We start from the raw sequence: 24035 nt of genomic DNA on the forward strand, positions 1-24035 counted from the left end.
CTTGACACCAAAACACGCTTTCACACAGAGCATGCGTAGAACATTCTAGTGGCAAGCTTTCATCAGCCGACTGAAATTTCCCCCGCTGGTAATCTTCCACAAGTGTACGACGGCAAAGTAAGGATGATAATAATAATGATGATGATGATAAAAAAAAAAAAAGGTAAAGGGTGAGGACGTGCATGTAAAATTTCGAAATAAAAAAAGTATGTTTTGTAATTTTTTTGATTTACGATAAATAAAAGTAAATATTACGGGAAAAACACGCAAAATTACGTGAAAAGGGGGGAAGTTAGTTTACTTAAAATTAAATTGGCATATGTAGCAAATCTTGGATTTCCTTTCTTTTTCCTTTTTTGAGTCAATTACCGGCAGCTTTACTTTTCAAGGTTCAAGCTGGGAAGTAATTCAGTGCATTCTACAATTGCAGGCCATTTTCTGGCCCAACCATGAATTTGAAAACAATATGCACAAAACATAAAAATAAAAATATTCACGTTTTTGTTTTCGTCTCTTGGAACTTTTAAACCATTTTAATTTTTTTGTTTTCTAATTGTCCATAGGAGGTTGTGTCTCACAACATATGTGCAACCCTGTTACTGAAACTTTTTTAGCCTGGAAACGAAGAACGAGTGGTAACACTGTGTCGTCATTCATATGCTTTGTATTTTTCCGACCCTTTCTTTAATTGGGACAGTCTAAAAAGTGCAGAATGGAAAAGCACATTACACGCATATTAAGTAATAACTTTACAGCCACAGTGTCTTTTTCTTAAAACACAGCGACCCTTCATTCTGCTGTCATATGGCATTGTTGGAAATATTGAGGGAATCACTTCGTTACAGTTGGCTACAGCACTTTTCAGCTAAACATTACCGCTTTTCAAGTGTACCATATTGTTTTTATGACTAATGACACTGACTAATTTTCATTTTCTGTTTTCCCCTCATATATTTATGAGGACTTTTGTTTAGGTAAAAATATTCATTCTTATTTAGCTAAGTTTTGACATAAATTTGACCTTTTTCTTAGTTAGTGTTTTCTTGTAAATTTACAACTTAAATATTGTAAATTCTTGATTTACAAGAATTTGTAAATCAAAAATGATGAGTTAGGGGTGATTTAATCACCTTCACCCAGTCTTTTAAATGTCAAATATTTAGTTTTTTTAATTATAGTGAGTCTTGAAAGCAATGACAATGCTTTTCAATGATAATAAAATAAAAATGTATTTATATTATAAAATATATTTAAAGAGGTTTGTAAGGTCCCTTTGCAGTCATAATAACATATAGAAGTCAAAGTATCACGTTCATATTATGGACGCACAGTCTAAAAAAACCAAAACACACACACACACGGAAAAACAAAATAAACCAGAAGGTTCTGGCAAACATCAACAACAAAGAAGATCTTGTTCTTCAGCCAGTGGTCATAAACAGTTTTCATCATATCAGACACGGCTTCAGTGAACAGTAGATGGCTCAGCTGAAGGTCCAGATGCATCTCTCAGGTCCCGTCTCAGGAGTTTGCTGGATTTATTCCTATTTCTTAACGGGAAAGAAATAGCTGTTTTTCAAAAATGTTTTCAAGTCTGTCGCTCTTTTTGCCCCCAACTTGTCCAGTTTCCTCAAATTTCTTAAGGTCACACTGCAAATCAGTGTTGTCTTTGGCATTTTTCAAGCATTCCTCTCAAAATGTTTAGGTACAAGGACTGGGAAAAAGCAGTCACTATCCAAAGAAAAACTTCAGAGGTCCACTTTAGAAAAATGACAAGAAAATCTGGTTCTTTGGAAACAAAATATAAAGAATTGAGGGGTGGCTCAAGACTTTTGGACTGTAATATATTTTGTTTTAATACACGGACATCAAAACTTGAAACCGGCTTACGATCCATTTTTATTCCCTGGTTTTAAACCAAGACTCAATCCTAACAATACACAAGTTATTTTTATCATGTTTTAGTATTTTCAACATTGTTCGTTTCTTTATCTCAACAGCAGTAATACAAAAACGTAAAGAACACAAAAACCCAACAAAAGTTTACATTAAATATCACTTTTTTAATTTCTGTTGTAGATCATGACAAAATATTTTCAGTGACTGTCTGAAGTTCACTAAATATTAACCCCCATCAGGTTCACAGGCCTGTTGTGGTATCGCTTTGAAATGTCTGCCTCGATCTGTGAAAACAAACATAACAATCATCAGTCACTTCTGAGGACATCGTCGGCATAACAGTTAGAATTTGTACCGTTTCCACGTCACATAGAATATGAAGACCTTTACGTGTCTGCTAATATTTAAACACAGATCTCACAATGACAGTTTTCAGTATTGCTTCCTGCAGCCTCCTCATTTGACATAGCTAGGAAATTATCCACTGTGCCAACAGAAACAAATACAAACATAATGCTGTACCAGCTTCTGGAGTTCCCGGGTGCATCCTGCCAGCAGGTCAACACGAGGCTCCAGCCTGGACTGCTCCTGCAGGGCTTCCTGCCTCTTCTCTGCCATTGTGGCTCCTTTCAGCACCAGAATGTCAGCCTGCTTCATTTTCTGTCTCAGCATCTCCGACACGCGCTCAACATACCTGAACACGCACATCACATTAAAAATAATGAAGGAAAGGTGCAACATTTCTGATGCACACAAAGGGGTTTTTCCACTTTATTTAAATACTGATGCACAAGACAGAAATTATTTATGTCATTTATACTGAATAAGTGGCCCTGTATTGTAGCGGTTAACTCATTTGCCTAACAAGCAAAAGAGCCCGTTTGAGCCCAGGAGTCACACAGGGGTTTGTGTCAGGGAGGGCATCTGGTGTAAAAATCTGCCAAATCAAATATGCAGAGCTACCCACTGTGAATAAGTGAGCAGCTCAAAGTAGCTTATATTATTTATACAGAATAAAATTTATTGTCAGTGTACTTTACATAAAAAAGGACCTGCTACAAGGCAATTAATTAAACATTCTGTACTTTAATTTCCCTTCTACAGAAGAGAGACGGAATAATAAAAGTCAACTGTTTCTTAAATCACAGCCAGTTATGGTAGAAATGAATCACAGAACTAATCACACTAACCACAGACATGAATGTCAAGGTAATATCAGGCTTGCAATTTTTTATCTGCAATGGGGTTTTTTCTGGGCCTGATTGGTGAAAGGGGATCTTTAAGAGTGCAGAAACTCCAGATTTTGTGGCACAAATTCTAACTTTCACTTTCTGAAATAAGCACAGGGATGGGGAACTCCAGGTTTCAAGTGCCGGTGTCCTGCAGGTTTTAGATGCGTCCTTGATCCAACACAGCTGATTTAAATGGTTAAATCACCTCCTCAACATGTCTTGAAGTTCTCATGAACTAATCATTTGATTCAGATGTGTTGACCCAGGGTGATATCTAAAACCTGCAGGACACCAGCCCTTGAAGCCTGGAGTTCCCCACCCTTGTTCTAAACTATAAACTTGTTGAGCTATTATAAACAAAAGTCACAATAAAGTGCTAAAAGACAAGTTTGAATGAGAGTTCTTCATCTTAAGTCTGTTATTCTTACAACAAGGTTATGTATTCACATTGTTTCCTGAAATAGAGCTCAGTGGTGATCATGCTGATATTCTGGCGACCATCATACCGTGGAGAGGCGTGAATCATGAACAGGTGCTGCATCCGGAGAGAGGTGAGCCTCCCCAGAAGGTCCTGCACCTCAGACAGCATTGCCTGGATGTGTTCGCAGGTTTGGCCTTGGATGACCGAGGGGGCCTGCTGGAACTGGCTCATAGCTACCACATCGCCCTCTTCTCTCATCTCACTCAGACGCTGAGTCAGGAACACCTCCAGCTGCACCAACAAATGTAGCCAGAGTCATGCGTTAGTGACAGAAAACCAAATCTGGCATTCAAGCACTTATATATAAATATCACAGTGAAAAAATGCAATTACACCTCAACAGTGGGAGTATTTCTTTAGGTGAAACATTGTTAAACTGAGATCCTAATCTTCTGTTATGTCTGAATGCATAAGACCATATCAGCTAAACATTTATCAGGACCAGATTTTTCTGTTTGATCCACATAAAATCACACCATCTGCCTTTATTGTCTCTTTCCTGAATTTCTGCAGTTCTCTCTGTGCAGAGGTCTTCCTTATCTCACTGGCAGCTGGTTCACCAGGCAGCAGACACACCTCTTTACTAGTACCAAACAGAGAAACCATGACCCAATTCCAGTCTGGGCTCTATACCTTTTCACTTCATCTGGAGTGTAAAGTGGCCACCTCTGCATTTCACTGTTGCTTTGCATTTATCTTCATTCAGTGGTACAACTAGAAACTGACCTCAATCTTGGAGTTCTTTTTTCACCATTTTAACTTCCTTCTTGCAGCTTTGTGGCCATGTCTTTTGAGCTTATCTAAAACTTTATAATGACATGTAGCCGCTGTGGTCACAGGAACATCAGGCTGCTTGGCAGTGGTCCTATAGCCTTCACCTTGATCACAGTCTGCAGCTATTTTATTCAGCTTTCTTGTTTTCTTTCTTCTTGGTTCACTCCGTCCTGACTGGACTACTTAACTGCCAACATATGTAAGTTTCTACAGTCTGAAATAACCTTCTTAAAGGCATTTGAATTACATACTCCAGCAATTTTCAGTTGCAGCTGTGTCTTTATTCTTACCCAGCCACTGCTATAGAGAAGAGACACACAAGGAGATTCTTCAAATCAGAAGTTATACTGTGAATGCTACATTATACTTTACTGCACTATTATTTGTGTTCAGTAGTATCTAATACATGTGAATTGGTGTGCTCTGCCTCCAGACCAAAATCAAATGAGGCAGGCTTCAGACACCCCCTGTACCCACTTAATTAAAAGTACAGATAGATGTGTGCTACTCTGATGGCCCTGGAAATAAAACTTTTTGATTTGAATTAAATAATAAGTATGGTGCACACAACTACATGGATTGACTGCTAAAAAACTGAGTCAACTCTTGAGTTTGGCTGTTGTTAATGCAAACCTTGGACATTTTACCTTTTGTTCCACAACATGAAACACATGTAAATAGCTCACTCGTTAATCTATTATGTGTACTAGAGAAGATGCTTACTGGCAAATAAGACTGCAGATGAATCGTCATCACAGCGAATGCAGGAGGTGATGGTGAAGTCATAAGACTATGGTGTACTTTATTTGTAGCCTAATGGCAGAAATACCTTTGGTGGCTACAGTCATCTTTCGGACAACAGGATTTTTCTTGCGTCGTCCCTACATTTACAGTCCCTCCTCTCACCCTCCACACTCCCTGCCTTTCCTTCTCTCTCGCTGCCTCCTAACATGCCTTCCCCCTTTACTCTTCCTTTGGCTTCGCCAACAGTAGCAAAGCTTTCACCAGCACTCTGACGAACATTCAGCACTGACGGTGGTCTTCGGTAACCCGGGCTCTGACTGATCCAGTATGGAAATCTCATTCTTCATGATCCACATGTTTGATTTGGCCAAGATTTTATGCCAGATTCTCTTTCTGAGACAACCCTTCCCATTTATCTGGGCTTGGGACCAGCATTACACGTACACTGGCTTGTGAACCCCCTCACAGCTAGGTTCTAACAAAACCTGTAGAAGACATAAGCTTTAACCTTCCAGGACCAGGGTGCTCCTAACTTTTTGGGTGGCCAAGAAAAAAACCCCAAAACATTTTTCTGGAACTTCTATCTGACACTAAGCAGTTCATTTAGACCTTTTTCCTTCTTTTAAATAGGTTTAATGGCTAAGTGAGACCCGAGCGACTAAACGGTATTTACAAATATTCATCATCAATAATTTTGTCCAGAACATTTTACAATCCTCACACAACCTCAAGTTAAAATGCAAATCTTCACCCTAAATGAACTCAACCTAAATAACTGTGCAACACTCCTTTTGTCCTTCAGATTTTAGTTTTTGATAATTGAAATAAATATAAACACTAGACCCCCCCCCATAACAACAAAGGACTAAAACCATACAAATAAAAGTCACAAAATGTCCTTAGTGTCAGTCTGTGGAATTGTTACCTTACACGTTTTTGTCTGAGAGTTAAAACAGATGCTGTTAAATCCTTTTCACTATCATTTGCAATGCAAACCTTCAGCAAACCTGGTGTGTTTGGAGTAAAACAAAAAGTTTTTAACAACACAGCCACACTGTAACTTTATAATGTCATAACTCTTCCTCTAAGCTGCTTAATGCTCCACTTGTGTGTTCTGCCTATAGCTTTATATCATTAGGCTATATACAAATATCTGTGGGTCTTGCAGAAGTAATTTGAGATCAAATGACTGTAGTCTTTACCTCCATCAACTCGTCAATGAACCGGCTGCGTGACTGAGGGTTTTCCAGTATAGTCAGAGCATCTTCACCCCTCGCCACTCCCTCAGGGCCTTCAAAATAAAATGAGTCTTTTTAACTAACGGACATTTCAGCAGCTGAGCATGTGACAGCTGCAAGCATAAAAAGGATTAGAAGGAAAAAAGAAAAGTTTCTCACAGTCTGTGCCCACATCTACAATTTCAATTTCAATGGGAGCTTCTGCGTTGTCACCCCAGTCGATACCGCCTGCCCCGGGGTCCTGATGAGGGAGATGGAGAGAGAATAGTTCAGCCTTTTACCTACCATTACTCAACTGACTACCTTCTCCCAAAAAGTAATCAACACTGTGGTTTATTACAGCTTTTTCTGCCTGGCATAACTGTACAGTACTTTTAGCAGTTTCCACCCAATATATTCTGTACTTCCACAATCATGTAACCATATACTTTTACTTTATCCAGTGGTTCTCAAACCTTTTCTGGCATACGCCCTTCAGAAGCTGAGCGATCGCATCAAACAGAACAAAATTTATTATCAAGCATTAACAATTATAATGAAAGAACAAAAAAAACAAACCAAATTTAATTTTACTTTATTAAAAGTATTAAAAAACGCCATACAAGGGTTTTTCAATATTTTATGGTGCAACATTTTTGACCATTTATCCATTAATTTGAGGTTATGCTTGACTCAATGGCCACTTCATACCCACACACACTGATGTCGCAACACAATACATCGCCACAACATTGTATACGTCACTCACTGCAGTCCCCTGAAAAGAATTGTTTCCCTGCAGGGAAAAATACACCTGGTAGTGCGTCATTCAAACCCAAACACAAAAAAAGTGTGTTTTATTTTCAATTTTTTTTCTCATTTTCTTGAACACCCCCCAACACACACACAAACGTCTCTACTGATTCTGTTCACTTGCAGGACACTGCACTGATAGACTGTGGAGATGCAATTTTCCACACCATCGGTTGTGCCAAAGAGCTGGAGTTGCATGCCAGCAGTAATGGCACAAATTATGTTGCAAATTGCTGCGCATAAGGGGGACAATAGTGAGCAAGCAACTAGTGGAACCTACACAATGAAAAAAAGTTGTCATTATTATTATTATTGTTGTTATTATTTTACCAGGCTTAATATTTACGATTTATCTTGTAGTTTTAGCCAGCTAATTTTGACCATTTGTATGTTAACTTGTGACCTATTTGGTGTTAATCAGCTTGCTAACATGTTTTCACACACACACTGAATTTCTGCTGCAAAATTCAGGCACTGCAGCTGGTTTAAGATGAGGATGTACCTTTAAAAAAAAAAAAAAAAATCACTATATTGCACTCTATCACTGTTTTAGAGGAAAGGATGCAACGCAGACGTGTTCAGACGCCCTACCTCAGAGTTCGGCTCCAGGCTGATTCCCCAGTCTATTCCATCCTCAACTGTGATGCCTGAACTCACACCCAGGGAATCTGATACTTTGCCAAAGTCACCCCAGTCGATCTAAAACAGATTTTAGAAGACGAAGCAGAAACTGCGGTAAGAAAGAACTCCTGCTGTGAGTGGACATTTGGAATCACTTTGAAACATGCAGGCATTTACTGATAATTTCAATTATGGGCCGGTTTACATAAGTGAACTGCATTAAGACAGAATAATTAATGCTTCTTACTAGTTTTAATTATATGAGCACAATGAACAAGAATATACATGCAGTAAAACTAACCGTGTCCTCTGTGACTGTATCAGGTGGCGATTCATCCACAACTGGCCTTTCAACAACTGTGGGGACTTTCCCCGTTCTCCGCTCATAAAATGTTGCGTTCCCTCTTTTTTGGGCAAACGTCAGCATAGGGAGGACTGGCTCAGACCTACAAATGACAACATGTGAGCTCATGTGACCCAGCACAAACATTATCTATGGTTTATGTAGTTAAACAGAACAGAAAGTGTTTCTTTCAAGTTTACTTTCATAGTTTTTTGTGAACTGCTCTGATGGATATACACCGATGTTTGAGCTGTATCTGCAAAAATATACATTTGAGAGAAACTGCGACAAAACAAAACATAATATTTTAAGGCTGGATGATAAATTGGATCTCAGTTTCAACTGAAAATAATTTAGCTTCCAATATTATGAAAACACAAAGCTTTTACACTGAAAGCTGCAGTTGCCCAGTCACAGATGCATTTATAAAGTCCTTTCAAGTATTTTTAGCCCAAGCACACATCAACACGTGGACTGGAGAAGCCGGGGAGTCAACCACTGAACCTCTGATTAGCAAAGGAGCTGCTTTAACTCATAAGTGAGCCTTTGACAACCTGGTCTATCTAGAACAAGTTAGGATCATGAAACCTAAAGGATCATTAACAGTTGCCTGCAGCCACCTTTGTCTTTTTAACTCAGATTGTCTCTCATCCCATTTGTTTTTGGCTCACTCTTCACAGAATGACCTACCTTTTATAACTCATTTATTCACTTGTTTTCAGTTTGAACGACATTTAAAGTTCAAGGAGATTCCCCTTGAAAGGTTAAACCGTTTGTTAAGTTTGTAACTAACCAATTTTAAATATTTAAGATTACAATATTGCCCAAAATAACAGTAATTATGTTTTTTCCCCATAACATGGCATCTCTACTGTATCCCGTACTCACCAGTCACAGACAAAGTTTGTAAAGGCAGCGTAAAGTTGGATTTGCTCTTCTAGCTTTGCAGCATCCTTCCCGACTTCGTCAAGAACCGCTGGTAAGTCCTTCACCAGAGCCTGAAGCTCTCGAGGAACATTTTCACCCTGTAAGAAGCAAATAAGTCAATCAAAGGCTCAGAAATCCTCACATAGCACACGATTGTTAAAGCCTATCCACCAGCTTCCTGTTAAGTTTAGATTTTAGTTTAAAAGCTTTGTTCTTACATTTATGGCCTTACGGGTTGAGGCCCCCGCCTAAGGTTACTGCTTTCTCTTCACATTTGCATTAATCAGTTAATAAAATGCATAACTCTGAGTGTTTGTGTCTGTGTATTCTCCTAGAGGTGTGCACGTTCTTGCACTTACTGTGATGCCATACTGTTTGCAGGCAGCGTAGTAGCGTTCCCTCAGGTCTGCGGCTGAGCTCTGGCACTCCACCTCCCGCCTGCTCAGCTCCTGCTGCATCTGCTGAGCTTTGGCCAGCTGCCTCCTCAGAGCCGGGCCTTCGTAGCTCACGTTGCGGCTCAGCAAGCTGGCCAACTCCACTGGGACGCACAAACACAGTTTTTTATCATTCAGCACATGCAATTATTTCGTTTCTTCAGCTGGATTTTGTGGTCGATATCCTAAGCTACACAAATGCAGCAAAAAAATTAACGCTTCATAACCTTCCTGCTTTAAAAGAGGGAGCCTACAGGTGTAAGTAAGTTAAATCTAAGACTTCAGGAACTTTAACATATCTTAGACAAAATGTAAGGGCTGGAAAAATACACCAAAAACCACAGACTGTATAACAAATATAGCATATCTTCAAGATCTGAAAAACTGAAGGAAATGCTTTAATGCTGCATTCTTTCCATCCAGCAGGGGGCGACTTCTCTACAGCTACCATTTACATACAATCTATGGTGAAAATACACTCTTTTAAAGTAAAGTTAAAAATAATCACCAAGAAAAATATAAGTACATGGTGCTGTTGAAGAATATTGTCCAAATATATAATTGTTTTTCTGAACACTATGTCATGGTGCTAAATCTGAAACACGTTCCATATTTCCAGGTACTAGCTCCAACCAGCACGAAGCCATTTATCGTTAAACTTGCATCTTTACATCTTGTACCCCGGAAGTTCTCAGTGTTCTGATGCTGGAGCAGAATCAAGGACATGACTGAAGCCCAAGTGGAACCAATACTAACATTTGGCAACATGAACCACCTTCCTCTGAGGAGATGTCAGTTTTAGCTGCTAATTTAAAGTTTTCTAACCATAGTGAAGTGACTTCTATACTCCTCTACATTAGCTGTATTTGATATGCACATGTTAGACTTTGTACATCCACAAGGCCCTACTTGGGAAATGTGATAATTAGAGGGCGTACATAGAGCTCTAAAATTTACTGTGACATGCAAACGTCACAAAGAAGTTCTCTTGGACTTGCTTTGTGCTGCTATATCAGCAATCTTTATATGGAAAGTTTTACATTTTAGTCCACAACACTGGATGATTAAACTGTTTTTCTGTTAAGGCAGCAGAGTTGTGAAATTTCTAACCACAGAACATCAGAAAACGTGGCTGAAAGAGTCGCAGTTCTGCAGACAGCAAGCTGTGTGAAAATGAACTTTGGTTAACATGGTTTAAATTTATTTGCACTAAAGAATGCTTTTATATTTACTGACTCGGTTCATCTGTCTAAAAACTACAGATGAAAATGAGCTTTCGGGTCTTGTTTATTGTCTCTGCAAAATAAACAAGCTAATTAAATAAATATAGACAATATGACATAAACTGAAAACAAACAGTCTCATAGGCACTTTGTGTAAACAAGTAGACTGGTCTGCTTTGCCTTCTCCACCAGTGTGTTGAAAGGCCAACATCCAATTAGGCCTAAACCAATTTCCTGCCTGGGCCCAAGTACAGGGGTCCTTATATTTAAGACATTCTTTTAGGCACAAGCTACAATAATTAGGTTAACCAGTATACATTATCTCATTACTAATTGGTTTTACGCATGTTAAACAGCATGAAAGTCTTAGCTGAACTACAAAGAATTAACACATATTTGTACACAGTCACATTTCATGACCTAAATGGGACAAAAATAGCAGCACTGAGAGATGGAAATTTGCACATTAACAAGACCAAAAACACTTAAAACTCATCCATACTGTCAGTAAATATGTATTAAAAATATTTTAAGATTTATTTTTAAAGGAGCCAGAGACACCCTGTATAAAATACAGAGCAAAAACACACGTAGCTGCGTTCACAGGTGTTTTTATACTATAAAGAAGACATTGTGATATGTCTTTCCCTTATTTTCCTAACACACTTACCCAAATAGACATTATCTGCTTCATAAAGAGACACAATCTCCTGCCAGTCCTGTGAAAACAAAACAACAAGGGAGAAGGTTTTACAGCAGAAATCCCAAATAAAAAAAATCCCCTTAACATGTGACACTGACAGGCCAGTGTATGAATCCTCTCACCTTCATCCTCTGTGACGAGTATCTGCCAAAGATGTTCTTGGAGGAAGCCTCAGTTCCCTTCAGGATCTCCACGATCCTCAAGCAGTGAAAGTAGTGAATGTCTGTCAGTGAAAACAAACAAAGCACAGATATGGATGAAGATTTAAAAGCAGTGCATATTAACAGCTGCTTAAAATACAATAAACACCAAAGCCATGCTCCTCTGCAACCCCTGCTGGTGTTGCAGTAGCAGTGCAAGAGTCTTTGGGAGTTGCCTGAGGTTAACTGCTAGTTGTCCACAAGTTGTGCAAAAGCATGCCTGAGGTTGGTTTGGGAGTGACAGCACTTATTGCTAAACCTTGTCATGCTCTCCTGAATGCCATTATTAGCTTAGATTGGACAGTATTTTAAAATAAAACCATTAAAAAAACTCCAGTGTTAGTCTCCACTTTGTTGCAGTCATTAGCAGGGTTGTAACACCACCTTAAAATAAGAATAATGATAACAAGAAAAAAACATTAATAAAGTTGTGAAGTGGGGTTTAAGCCTTCATTGATGATTATAAAGTAACCCTAAACCTATGTCTGGTTGGAAAGGAGAGTCCCTGAGAATAGTAGAAATGGTGCTAAATAGCCTGCTGGGTCCATAATAGATTCATCTCTCAGAGAAGTCGATGGCTGGGTGGGTGTATTGAGTTGTAGGGGACCTACATGAGCCGGAGAGGAGCGCCTTGATCTCCTCGTTCTCCGGCATGTCCTGGATGGCAGCATTGATCTTCTCCCTGATCACCTTCACTGCACTTTGCCATTTCAGGTTACAGTGCCTCCGATCCACCAGCCAGTCTGCAACCACACAGAGCGAGTTTACATCTGTAACATCTGTTTCAGCCAGCATGCTAGAGGACTACAGGGCTGTATTAGCTGCTAGTAGCCCAGCTACAGAGGAACACATAGAGAAACTAGTGCTTGCTTTAAATGTGCGTGTTTTTGTCTTACCTAAAAGTTTGCTGGTCTGTATGTCGATGGGAAGGTTCTGAATGTTCCGCTGCAGTGAGACAGTTAATACATTTTGTTATTTACACCTTTTACTTCCTCTTTACCTCTCTTATTTAACTTACGGAAAGGACAATATCACATTAAACCGTTAGGAAGACATTGTGAATAAATATCTTAAAAAATGTCATAGGACAGATTGTTTTCTCTGCTAACTTAAACTCAGTGTAAAGTGTTCATTTCTCTGTCACTTAAGTGGACTTTTGACTGTCAGATAGCTAGCGTTAGCTCGCAGGCTAGTTTTTAAAGCCAGCTCAGATAAAAACTAAGTTTAATCTCACCTCCATAATTTCCCTTTCTTTTTAAAAACGTTTCCGATAATTCAGAGCTTCATTATACGATTATATTCCGGTTTATATGCAGGATTATCATCACCATCCGGAGCTTTCCTGTTTATGACACGTTAGGAGAAGCAGAGCCAATAGGAAGAGGGGATGTTGGCATGTCGATGGCTGCATTTGGATTGGTGAATCGTCGTGGCCCCTGATTGGTGCAACTAATGAGACTGTCGCTAGAGGGCGATAGTGTCACTTTACTTAAGGTCAGTTATTCCCAAACTAAGAGTAGCCCATGGAAAATGTGGAAGAATACTTGGAAAATGTTAGCTATTTCTTGTTATGGGTCAGTCATTTGTTTTTAAAAAGGTCTGATGATATTTCTTGCACAGTTAAATAAACATAAATGTAGTTTCCCCTCAGAAAAGGAAATCTACATCTATCTATCTATCTAGACAGTTATTACCTGTAAGCCTGTTAAAATAAAAACATTTGACATAGTTGTGACAAATGTGCTCTAATTTCTTTAAACATGTATTTAAATGATTCTGGTTATGTGTCTACATCTCATTTATATCTCTCTTTATTTGTTTATTTCATGCTTTCCTATATACATATTTCTCTATTATCCAAGCACACTATTGTAAGTATGCTATTTCTTTGCACTTAATGCTTTGCATGTTTAAATTCATGTACAAAATTGAGGGGAAAAGAATCAGAACACTAATCCAAAGTTTTATATCCATAAATAGGAAATTTTGAATTCTAAACTTAATTTTATTGTTTAAAAAACTAAAAAAATGAAATTTGTTGAAATGAGATGATGAAATGATGAGAAATGGACTAGTGGAACAAGAAGCTCAGACGTGGACAAGGGATGAGAACACGGTGCTGTTGGAATGCTACTATGCAATTAACCCCAACAGAAAGGGTTACGTAGCTCAGTGTTCCAGCATGCGGAAGAAGCAACTGCTATCACAACTGGAGATTGATGAAGTACAACACAAATGCTACAGCAAGGGGGGGCCAGGATGTCAGGTCAAGGGGGAGATATCATCACCCCCACCCGAGATTGGGTACCAAGTACAACTGGTGTGTTGAAGGCATTGAGCGAGGCCTCAGTGGCTAGTAGATCTAAGACCACAGCAACCTTCCTGAACAGGGTTTAGTACCATTACAGTGGCAGACATCCAAGAAACGGTCTCCAGTATGAAGAGTTGGATAGCACCAGGCCCCAACATGATTCACTCCTACTAGCTGAAGACACTAACTGCACAAAGGAACCAACTGCAAATAAAAGAGGCACACCCAGCATGACTAACCGAAGACTGGGCCGTCCAGATCCCAGAGGATCCCCAGAAGGGACCAGCCCCATCCAACTATTGGCCAATAACCTGCCTCAGTACCACATGGAAGCTCTTGTCGGGCATTATAACGGCTAAGATCAACAGGCATGTGGCTCAATACATGAGCGGGGTACAGAAAGGAACTGGCAGAAACACCATAGGGGCAAAACATCATACTGGTAGACAGAGGAGAAAAATAACATTAATTAATTAATTAAATATCAATTAACCCTACATTTTATGTTCATCTGTTATATTTTATACATTTGATGAGACATCATTATTAATATTTATTTATTTATGTTTGATTTTGGCCATTCAGTGATTAATAACGAAACATTAAACTTTGTTATGTAAATTATTTAAAAAAACATTTATTTACTAAAAACTTTTTTAAAAAGTTAAATGTGTCATTACAGTTTTATTTTGTTCATTACGTCACATAATCTTAAATCTGAGCAAACAGAGACTGACACAGTGTATTCTTGTTATTGAAAAAAGGGATATGGGTGAAAAACAACAGCAATAATTCAACAATTTGGCTTCTTGTGAACTCCAGACTGGACAAACATGAAAACACAAGCGTTAAATCCCTGCAGCAACAGAGTCTCTGTAGTGGCCTAATTTCAGTTCATTTGAATGGTGACCAAACTTGCAAATTAAGCGTCTATTCACTGTCTGTGATTTTAAACAAGCCATGCAAAGCAGCTCGATTGCTCTCGTTCTCTCCCTCCAGCTTAAAGCCATCACAAAGACTTATGTAAGAGAAAATGCTCAGTGAAAGGTGACTTTATTCTGACTCCAAAGTCCACATTAAAACAATACTTGGATTTAAAGTGAGACTGATAACGGGGGTTTTATTTACAGTTTGGAAAGCCGCTCACCTCTCAGGTTCACATTAGCCCTGATGTCAGAGATCTTGATATGGGACTGAGCTGAAAATCACATGGCTGCAACATTTCCTCAGTCATGCACTCAGCTGGGCGGGCTCTAGGTGTGTGTGTATGTGTGTGTTTGAGGAGGGTGTGTGCTAAAGAGGAGTGCAGAGGGACAAGGTAAGAGGGAGAGGCAGAGGGAGAGAGATGCTGCACCTGTGCACGCTCACCTGAGGAGAGGAAAAAGAATCAACTGAAAAACAAAGAGCGGAGACAGAAAGTTTGTAAGCATGCCGAGACAGTGTCGCATGTGAGAGAGTCCCCTTTCAGCCAGCACACTGTGAACAAGGTAAGAGAACGAGCGCACCTGAAAGCCTCCGATGAACTGCACTGGAAACTAGACTTTTATCTGTGCAAGAAATACACATTTAACTCTAATTACAAAAATCAACATGCTACTTCCATCTTTTTCGCTGGTATTTCCACAGCTCAACAACCCTGATCAACATATTAGAACTGCAGTACTGTATTTGTATAGCCAAACAACAGCTAAAGTCAAATTTCCAAGTGAAAATGTCAAAAGTTTTTTGTTTCTAGCTCCTTAAGTTGGAGAATTGACTTTATTTTTTCACAGTATGTGGATGCAAACTGGATATTTTTTAGTTTTTCAGGGACAAAAACAATAAATATGGAGACATTAGCTTGGGTAACTTGAGGTGAGTGCTGTGTTTTAACAGTCAAATTATGGCTGAAGTAAAATCTCCTGGAAAAGAGGTCTGACATTCGATGATTTCAGCCTCTAAAAAGTGAGAACTTGGGATTTTTACTCATCTTATATTAAACAAATGCACAGTTTGAGAGCTTTTGATTTACAGAAGAAAACATTTGAAGAAATCAGCTTGAGATGGACAAAACTGTGACACATTTTGACCTTTGCCGCTGTTTTAAAGACAGTTAATTGAATAATTAAAAAGGGTAGAAGCCTGAAGGAGACACTAATGCATTGTCTGACATCAGAAAGTATTAGGAGGCCAACAGGGTTACTATGCATGCTAAATAACATAGTGCAGATATGTTTTAACATGATTTTATTTGTCATGTTTGAGCTGGTTAGAATAACACTAAGTCATAAAAGAGTTACAGTCACAAATTAACCTTTTTGGACTTTGCACCTGTGTGAAGTTTACAATTTAATCAGTCTGTGGATTTTTGTGACCTTTGAGAAGGCAGGAAGACCTCTGGAACAAATGACTAAAAGACATTTTTATTAATGGAAATAATCAGACGAGCTAAAAAACTTTGCTGCTAGGGGTCAACAGCAAGTCTGGTACAAGGAATGAAACCCGAGAATCTAGTGAACCTTCAGTTTAAGTTACAAAGGCAGCAAAGCCCTCGGTGCCCTTGGAGGCTCCTCTCTGTCTTTCTGCGTCTCAAACGTTATTCTTTTCAAAGACTTTGCAGGTTGTTAGTGATTTCCGATTGTGCGCCACAGTTCCTGCTGTGATCTCTGAGGCTTTGCTTGGGCGGCTCACCCACACATAACAGAATACATGGTAACTTATTAAAATGGAGGGCCTCCTTTGTGTCAACAGGAGTTTTTGTCTCAAAGGTCACATCTAAGTCAAACACAGCATTCTTTTGGAAATATGTGTGCATATTGACAAGCTCTCTTACTTAACATGGTGTGAAAGTGCCGAGAAGGTATTTTGTCTTGTAGAAACCGTTTTGATGGAGAGTCAACAAAATTATGCAAATGCTCTGTAAATGTTTGCTATGAAGAAACCTGTCCTTTTTGTGTAGGAATAAACAAACAGATGATGAAACAGAGAGAAAAAAAATGCTAAAATCTAAGGAATGTGACATAAAAGAAGCTGTGGAAACACAAGTAAACACTTTGAAGTGTTTCAGTCACTTGTAAAAGTTCTTCTTGGTGAGCAACTATTACCCTAGTGTCTGTGAAAACCACAAACCCAGGTTATTAAGCAAAGAGCAAGACCGGGTCCAGAGGAATAAATGTAAAAGGTGCCTGCATTGCTGTTTCCAAAACTTTAAATCAAAGAACCTTTGCACTCTTCGTTCGTGCCAGGTGCCAAACATCACATGGGTCAGATAAGAGTAGGATGAGTGTTTCTGCAAAGGGCATGGACTCTTTATTTGCATAGGTGCTACATGATAAAATAACCACACCAAAGGGCCTGGCTTCCTGTCAGCCCTCATAAAAGAGAGCGATATGGTTGTGTTTGTGAAAGTCATAAAATTTGGTTTATGAGCCACGCTTTTATCTAAACACTTTTTAAAGTTTCATCCAAAGCTTCAAGTTTAAATTTTAAATATTGCAGAGAGAGGTGGGGTTAATCTAAACTACTTAATACGCTCCCTGAACAAGATCATACAATTTATGTGTCTATCGCACGTTTATGTTTTCATTGAATCTATCTGGTCCCCGCTTTGGTAAAGTAACTCAACAAAATTCCTCTAAATTCTGGTAAAACTAAATTAAAAAGACCTCAGAGCTGGACTTACCATAATAGTCTCACTGATTGTGCTTACAGCTACAGTAAAAATGCTATTTTGTGGTTTTGAGGACATGATGCACTGTTGTAAACGTGAAACTTACAAAATTCAGTTTAAAATATGTAATTTCTGACTTTTTGTATTTTGGCAGTTCTACTTGGAAATAAACCATCAGAACAGTTGCAGGTTAGCTTTCTGTCGAGCTAAGGATCAATTTGAAAACTGTAAAGCCAAGCAAACACGCCCGGAGTTAAATGCAGTAAAAACAGCTTAAAAGAATTAGAGCTTGAATTACAGCCTTAGTTTGCAGAAACGTCAGAAAAAATCATAATAAAAATTAAAAACTGCTCTGAATATCAATCCCTATAAAATTTGAAAATGAAATGGCGAGCAGAAATGCCTCACCCATTTTAGTCACAGGTGTACCGGGAAGCCTCCATCATAGAATGCTCATGCGCTGCAGGTTGCAAGAAATGGAAACAGGCTGTGTTAGTAACTGAGAGGTTAACTAGTAAAGTTTTTTTTGTCACTGTATTAAGCATTAAGGGGACAATATATGCAGAATATGAAGAATATGAGAAAGTTACGGCTTGATTAATTATTCTGCTTTAATTATTCATGACACAGAATCGACAAGTTGCTGGAAATATTCCTCAGAGATTTTGGTTCATATTGACATGACAGCATCACACAGTTGCTGCACATTTGTTGGCTGCACATCCATGATGTGAATCTCCTGCACCATTGCATCTCAAAGATGCTCTAATAGATTAAGATCTGGTGCCTGGAGGCCTGGAGGAATTCAGTGAACTCATTGTGATGTTCAAGAAACAAGCTTTGTGACATGGTGCGTTATCATTTTCCAACAACCAGCAGCAATATTCAGGGAGGCTGTGGCGTTTTAAATAATGCTCAGTTGTTACCAAGAAGCCCAAAATATGCCAAGAAAATATTACCCACACTATTACACCTCCAGCAGCCCGAGCCACTGATAGACTAACTTTGCTGCAGAAATTAAGACTCATCGGGCCAGGCAATGATTTTCCAGTCTTCTGCTTTGCAGTTTTGGTGATCCCTTGTTAACTGTAGCCTCAGTTTCCTGTTCTTAGCTGACAGCAGCGGTACCCCGTGTGGTCTTCTGCTGCTGTATCCTAACTGCTTCAAGGTTTAACACGTTACATAATCAGAGATACTCTTCTGCATACTTTGGCTGTAGGAAGTGGCTAATTGAGTTTCTGTTTCCTTCCTATCAGCTCAAAGCAGTCTGGTCATCCTTTGCCCTCTGGCATCATAAGGAATTTTAATTATGTGGGAAAATCCCAGCTGATCAGCAGTTTCTGAGAAACTCAGATCAGCCCATCTGGCACCAGCAACCATTCCACGTTCAATGTCACTTGAATCACCTTTCCTTCCAATTCTGATTATGGTCATCGTAACCAAGTCTAAATGCTACCATGTGATTGGCTGATTAGATACCGAGGTTTAGGAGAAGCTGAGCAGGTGTACCTAATAAAGTGGCTGTAAGTGTATATTCTTTACAGACATAAGAATATATTAAAAGAAGGTGGAAGAAATAGAAAAATAAAGGAACAAAACATATTTTCTGTGAGTATTCAAGATGATTTATGTAAGGCATGATCCGACCCATGAACTTGTTTATGACCTCTTTGATACGATAAAAGAGTCAGCATGAAAGAGTCAACGATTGCTCCATAAGGAAGTTATTTGACCTGTTTGGTTACCAGGTGACCGAGGACCACAGAGACCTGGGTGTATTATTCTGTTATCGTTACCTGTGTATGTATCCATACACCTGAAATAATACAGATGATATCACTTGAAGAGAAAACCCAGAGGCTTTTGGTTATGTTGTGATTCTTAAGTGAACAACAGAAAGACACCCTTTGTCATTATGTAACACATTTCCAAACTCCTAGTTCAGCATTGGGACGACAGCTTGCTTCCCCAGTATTTGCTTTCCTGACTTTATATCAGATCACATGCGAGCGACAGAGGATCCTGTGCAGATAATCATTAATTTATCAGCTGAGAGCAGAGTGTCAGGTGTTGCTCTCCCATTAGGTTACACCTCGTAATCACGGAGATGTGCACTGGATGAAGTAAGCCAGCCGTAGTAACGTCTGCTTTCTACGAACCAGTCCTGCATAGAGCAGCAGAGTAAACAGTGCTGTTTGTCTTTTTGAACTGGTTCACCAACAATGAGAGAATGATATAACATTAAAGGCATGATGTTCAGTGCAGACTGAGATTAATTTGAATGCAAATCTGCAGCAGAAAATTTGTACAAGTGAAAAATTTGCATCTAATTTTTGACATTACATGTACGTATTTGGAGCAATAGTTATTGTAAGTTAGCAGAACTTAAAATATTAATGCATTTTCCATTTAAAAAAACCTGATGAATGAATTTCAGAATTTAAATCTTTTGATTACATGCTATATGTATAATTTAACTTCAGATCAATTAAAGTTCTTATTACAGAACTTCAGTCACGGTTTTACAGCTTTGTTATTCTCGCATGAATGTAAACAAATGACATCCTGAACAAATGAACTAAAACACAGAGGAACAAATATTAAACAATGAAGTGTGGCAGAGCATGTATAAATTTAACTAACGTCCATAAATTGCTGTTGCAAACCTCTGGGTTTTCCTACACTGGGCACTGTAATATCATTGCTTTAATCTTTATTAAACCCGGAAGCGAAACTGCTGAGATTAAAAGAGAATGCCCCGGGGCAATAGAGGTGGTTCTAATTTAGCATGTTTTTCAATAGCAGGAGAAACCAGAGCTACCTGGGGAAACCAACGCAGCAGCACAGACAACACGCAAAATTCACACAGAAGCAGCTGCTTGGGGGCCCCCACATCAGCACAGGGCCCCAAAATAATTTGATAAATATGCTAACTTACCGGTTTAATCATTCACTGTGGAGCGCTGAGCTTTTGCAAGTTATTTATTATTAACTTTCACTAACAATAACAACAATAACAGAAATGTCAAGGGGTGGTGAGCTCAGGGGATATTGTATGGAAACAGCAATTACAGTGTTAACCTGTTTTTACTCTCTAGACAGTTAGTTTCCATTTAATTTATATAACACTGTTTTTAAATTTGCATCGTTACATAAAAATAATATTTCGGTCTGTGGTAAATTCTTTGTGACTCTGCTGCCCTGTGACTGTGCACAGTTTAAAAAAAAATTAAAACAGTGAACTTTTAAAAAAAAAATCATCAGCTGTTGGTTTATTGTATTTCTTTCCAGCACAGAATAACTAAGCCATTATAATGGTTGTGTTAGATGAGTAATGCAGAAATTGTTAGGCAAGGGCAATATAGGTAATAGTGGCTTTGCTGACGTGGGTGGCTGGGGGCCTTTCATCAAATTCTGCTTAAGGCCTTGTAAAACTTTAGCACACCTGTGTGTACGGGGCTTTGCTATTTACCACATAAAATCACGTTTAAATAATTTTAATCAATTCAAAATGAAAAAAAAATTAAGTAAGTGGACCTGGGGTTTATTTTATACAAACTAGTGAACTACTTATTAAAGTATATTTTGAGTTATGATAATCTAATTCAATGGCTTTGTATTTTTATATTAAACTTGAATTTTATTAACATTAGCAAAAACAATTTGACAGAAAAAACATGGCTGATAATGGCGTCTCTCAGGGATCAACACCGGGCCCACTGTTAATGACTTTCAACGTGCATGTATTTAGTGTAATTTCCCACTCAGAAGCGTAATGTACATTTTTATGCTGATGATTCTGTCTTGTGTGCCACTAACAAACTTTCTCCTGCTTAGCTATTCATGACTGCAGACCTTTAAATTAAAACTGTTTCTAAGTGATACAGTAAAATTTCATAAATGCTTGGCTATGCAGTCGATTTGTAACACTGCAAAACTCTTATTTATATTGTTGACCAGGTATGAATAAATGTAAATGTTTGACTGGTTTCAAATCTTACTCTAGTCAAATGATAGTGATAAAGAGACTCGGTATATTTCAAAATTCTACCAAGTGTTGATATAGCTGTAAATACTGTAGTTTTTTGTGGCCTAGACCCTTTCCTGACTAAATTTAGATATGCATTTCTAGATGGAAATAAAAAACCAGACTGGGAATTAATCTTTACAAGCTTATATTTCTAAAAAACACAAGGTGTGTGATCTTGTGTATGAAACTGAAAATACAAAACAAAACACAGATTAGACTTTTTGTATAGATAAAGCCTGACTAACATGTCTGCATTAAAACTGACAGAATAAATACTGTTTTGAAGTGTACAAAGTAATGCTAAAACACTTTATTTACCTAGAATTCTTTGCTGTTGCTCACCACACGCTTATCTAAGATCTCTGAACTTTACAGGTCGATCCTCCAGTCTCTGTTGGTGCCATGGCTGACTCAAGCTGGTGGAGGCTGACCTTCTCACGCAAGAAGAAGTCTGAATCCAAGGTTCTGTATGAAATCCCAGCTGAGCATGGCAGTAACACTGGGAACAAAGACCACCCGAGTAGTAACGGCTCTCCAGAACTGGACAGCCAGTTGAATGCCAAACTGGAGAAAATCGTCGATAAATCTGCCACCAAAGGACGCCACGTCAAGGTCTCCAACTCTGGCCGCTACAAGGAGAAGAAGAGGGTCCGCGCCACGCTGGCTGAGAACCCGAATCTGTTTGCAGACAACAACCTCAGTCAAGAGAATCATAAAAAGAAGACTGAGAAATAGCACAGAAAATGCACATACTTGATCTGTAATGTGTCATATATCAGTGTCACATAAGAAGCTTCAAAGATGGCTTGAATGTATGCAAACACCACCATGTTGTACTACATGTGCTACTATTCACCAAACCCAGGTAAACACAAGAAAAAAAGACACTTAAATAAACAACGAGGTGTCAAAATTTAAACATCCACCCGGCAGAGGGGAACTAAACACAATCCTGGACACACTTTTCTCCAGATTTTCTGTCTTTTAACTTTTATATTTACTTCCTTGTGCTCACTCTGTTGTTTTATATTTTAAAAAATGACATGAAGGAAAATTTGGGGAATTCTCGCCTCATGATTCAAATGTAACATTGCTGTCATTTAAGTTGTTATTTTTTAATGTTGTAGGTGTAGTGTTATGTTTCAGGTTTTTATGTTTTGTCAAATGTCAAAGGGAATTTTTATTACATTTTTATGACCAAAGACTTGACGTCACTGATTACATCTGAAACATTATGGTGGATGCTTTAAAATATAAAAGCCCCCAAAAGTATCAAGTCATCATTGAAAAGACTTGAATTTCTCAGCTTTAAGAAACAAAATGTTAAAGTAAATTATATGTATTTATTTATATATCTATAAACACTTGTCAAGTAAAATATCCCCAAACAGGGAAGGGCAAACATCTTTCATCCATCCTTGTTTCCACATGTTCTTAAATGAAAATATATATTGTATATAAAAGATAAATGTAACCATTAACGATCATCATGTTGATCGTGTCATCCAAACATGCAAAAATGTAAACTTTTACTAGAGGCAACAATCAGTTTGACAACATATTTTGCAGCCACAAATATTAAAGGTTTACTCATGAGGAATACATATGCAAATTACAGCGCTCGTTGTCATGAATTCTAAGTTGACACTCTGAAAAACGCTCTCATGTTTCACATATAAAAACATCTAAATTCATGTTGGTTTCCTTGGATGTAGAAGTTGGATAAGAGGGTGGAGTTCTAAATTATCAGCCAGCCCTAGAAAGCCTGATTAGATAGGTGCAGTCATAAACCGTAGAGTTTCGATAATGTTCAGTATCGGTCAGTACAGCTGATCACACAGGAAGAAAAGTGTCAGAAATTCCTTTAAAATGCTCTAAAAGACACAAGCATGGTTTACATGTTTTGAAATGTACATGGCAAGCTACAGTTGCCTATATTAATGTCTGTCACTCCAGCCACAACCGTAATAATGCAAGCTTTAAGCCTTATTATGCTTTAAAAAAAAGTCAGTTCTTTAAAAGAAAATCATCCCCTCATAGTTGCTGTTAAGGGGGAAATTAGCTACAGGGAAAAAAATTCAAGTTGTAAATTCAGACTGACTCATTTCTGGAGCCAGGCTTTTAGAGGAACTGCAGGTTTTGGCTTCGTTTTTCGAGCCTGGAGGTTGCCCCAGGTGACCGCGGTACAGTTTATGGATACAATCATATCAGAAAACATGACTTGGGTATGCTAATTGTGCTTTTGTATGAATCAAATATCTGTTTATGTTATTGTGAATTAACTTCATGCTGTTTTGTTGGTTTTACTGTCCAAATAACTCCTGCAGCCATTGCATATGACACATCAACAAGAAATGCTGTTTGTAATTTTTTTCCTGAGATGCTTTTTTGTTTTTAATAAATAAAAAAGTTGTTAACATGTAAGATTTTTTTG

The 24035-nt window shown here is 38.4% G+C and overlaps 2 protein-coding genes and 1 long non-coding RNA gene across 3 annotated transcripts; 2 read left to right on the forward strand and 1 right to left on the reverse strand.

Annotated features, from left to right (window-relative positions):
• The first annotated feature begins 30 nt into the window (after positions 1 to 30).
• On the forward strand, positions 31 to 11371 carry LOC102081066 (uncharacterized). The gene is made up of 4 exons (XR_266396.2): positions 31 to 117; positions 3596 to 3682; positions 7714 to 7895; positions 10105 to 11371. It is a non-coding gene; the product is annotated as an uncharacterized LOC102081066 (long non-coding RNA).
• On the reverse strand, positions 2043 to 13011 carry cdk5rap3 (CDK5 regulatory subunit associated protein 3). The gene is made up of 14 exons (XM_003448723.5): positions 12846 to 13011; positions 12508 to 12556; positions 12223 to 12354; positions 11534 to 11634; positions 11379 to 11427; positions 9411 to 9589; positions 9013 to 9149; positions 8083 to 8227; positions 7752 to 7859; positions 6528 to 6609; positions 6333 to 6421; positions 3638 to 3843; positions 2422 to 2593; positions 2043 to 2183 (listed from the first exon to the last, which is right to left on the reverse strand). The coding sequence occupies exons 1-14, from the start codon at positions 12849 to 12851 to the stop codon at positions 2118 to 2120; spliced, it is 1521 nt and encodes a 506-aa protein (XP_003448771.1). The 5' UTR covers positions 12852 to 13011; the 3' UTR covers positions 2043 to 2117.
• A 2145-nt stretch (positions 13012 to 15156) lies between these two features.
• Positions 15157 to 24025, forward strand: prr15lb (proline rich 15 like b). Its single transcript, XM_003448655.5, has 2 exons — positions 15157 to 15409; positions 21977 to 24025. The coding sequence occupies exon 2, from the start codon at positions 22004 to 22006 to the stop codon at positions 22334 to 22336; it is 333 nt and encodes a 110-aa protein (XP_003448703.1). The 5' UTR covers positions 15157 to 15409; positions 21977 to 22003; the 3' UTR covers positions 22337 to 24025.
• The last annotated feature ends 10 nt before the right edge of the window (positions 24026 to 24035 follow it).

This window comes from Oreochromis niloticus, linkage group LG8 (genome assembly GCF_001858045.2).
Source record: "Oreochromis niloticus isolate F11D_XX linkage group LG8, O_niloticus_UMD_NMBU, whole genome shotgun sequence".
Classification (NCBI taxonomy): domain Eukaryota; kingdom Metazoa; phylum Chordata; class Actinopteri; order Cichliformes; family Cichlidae; genus Oreochromis; species Oreochromis niloticus.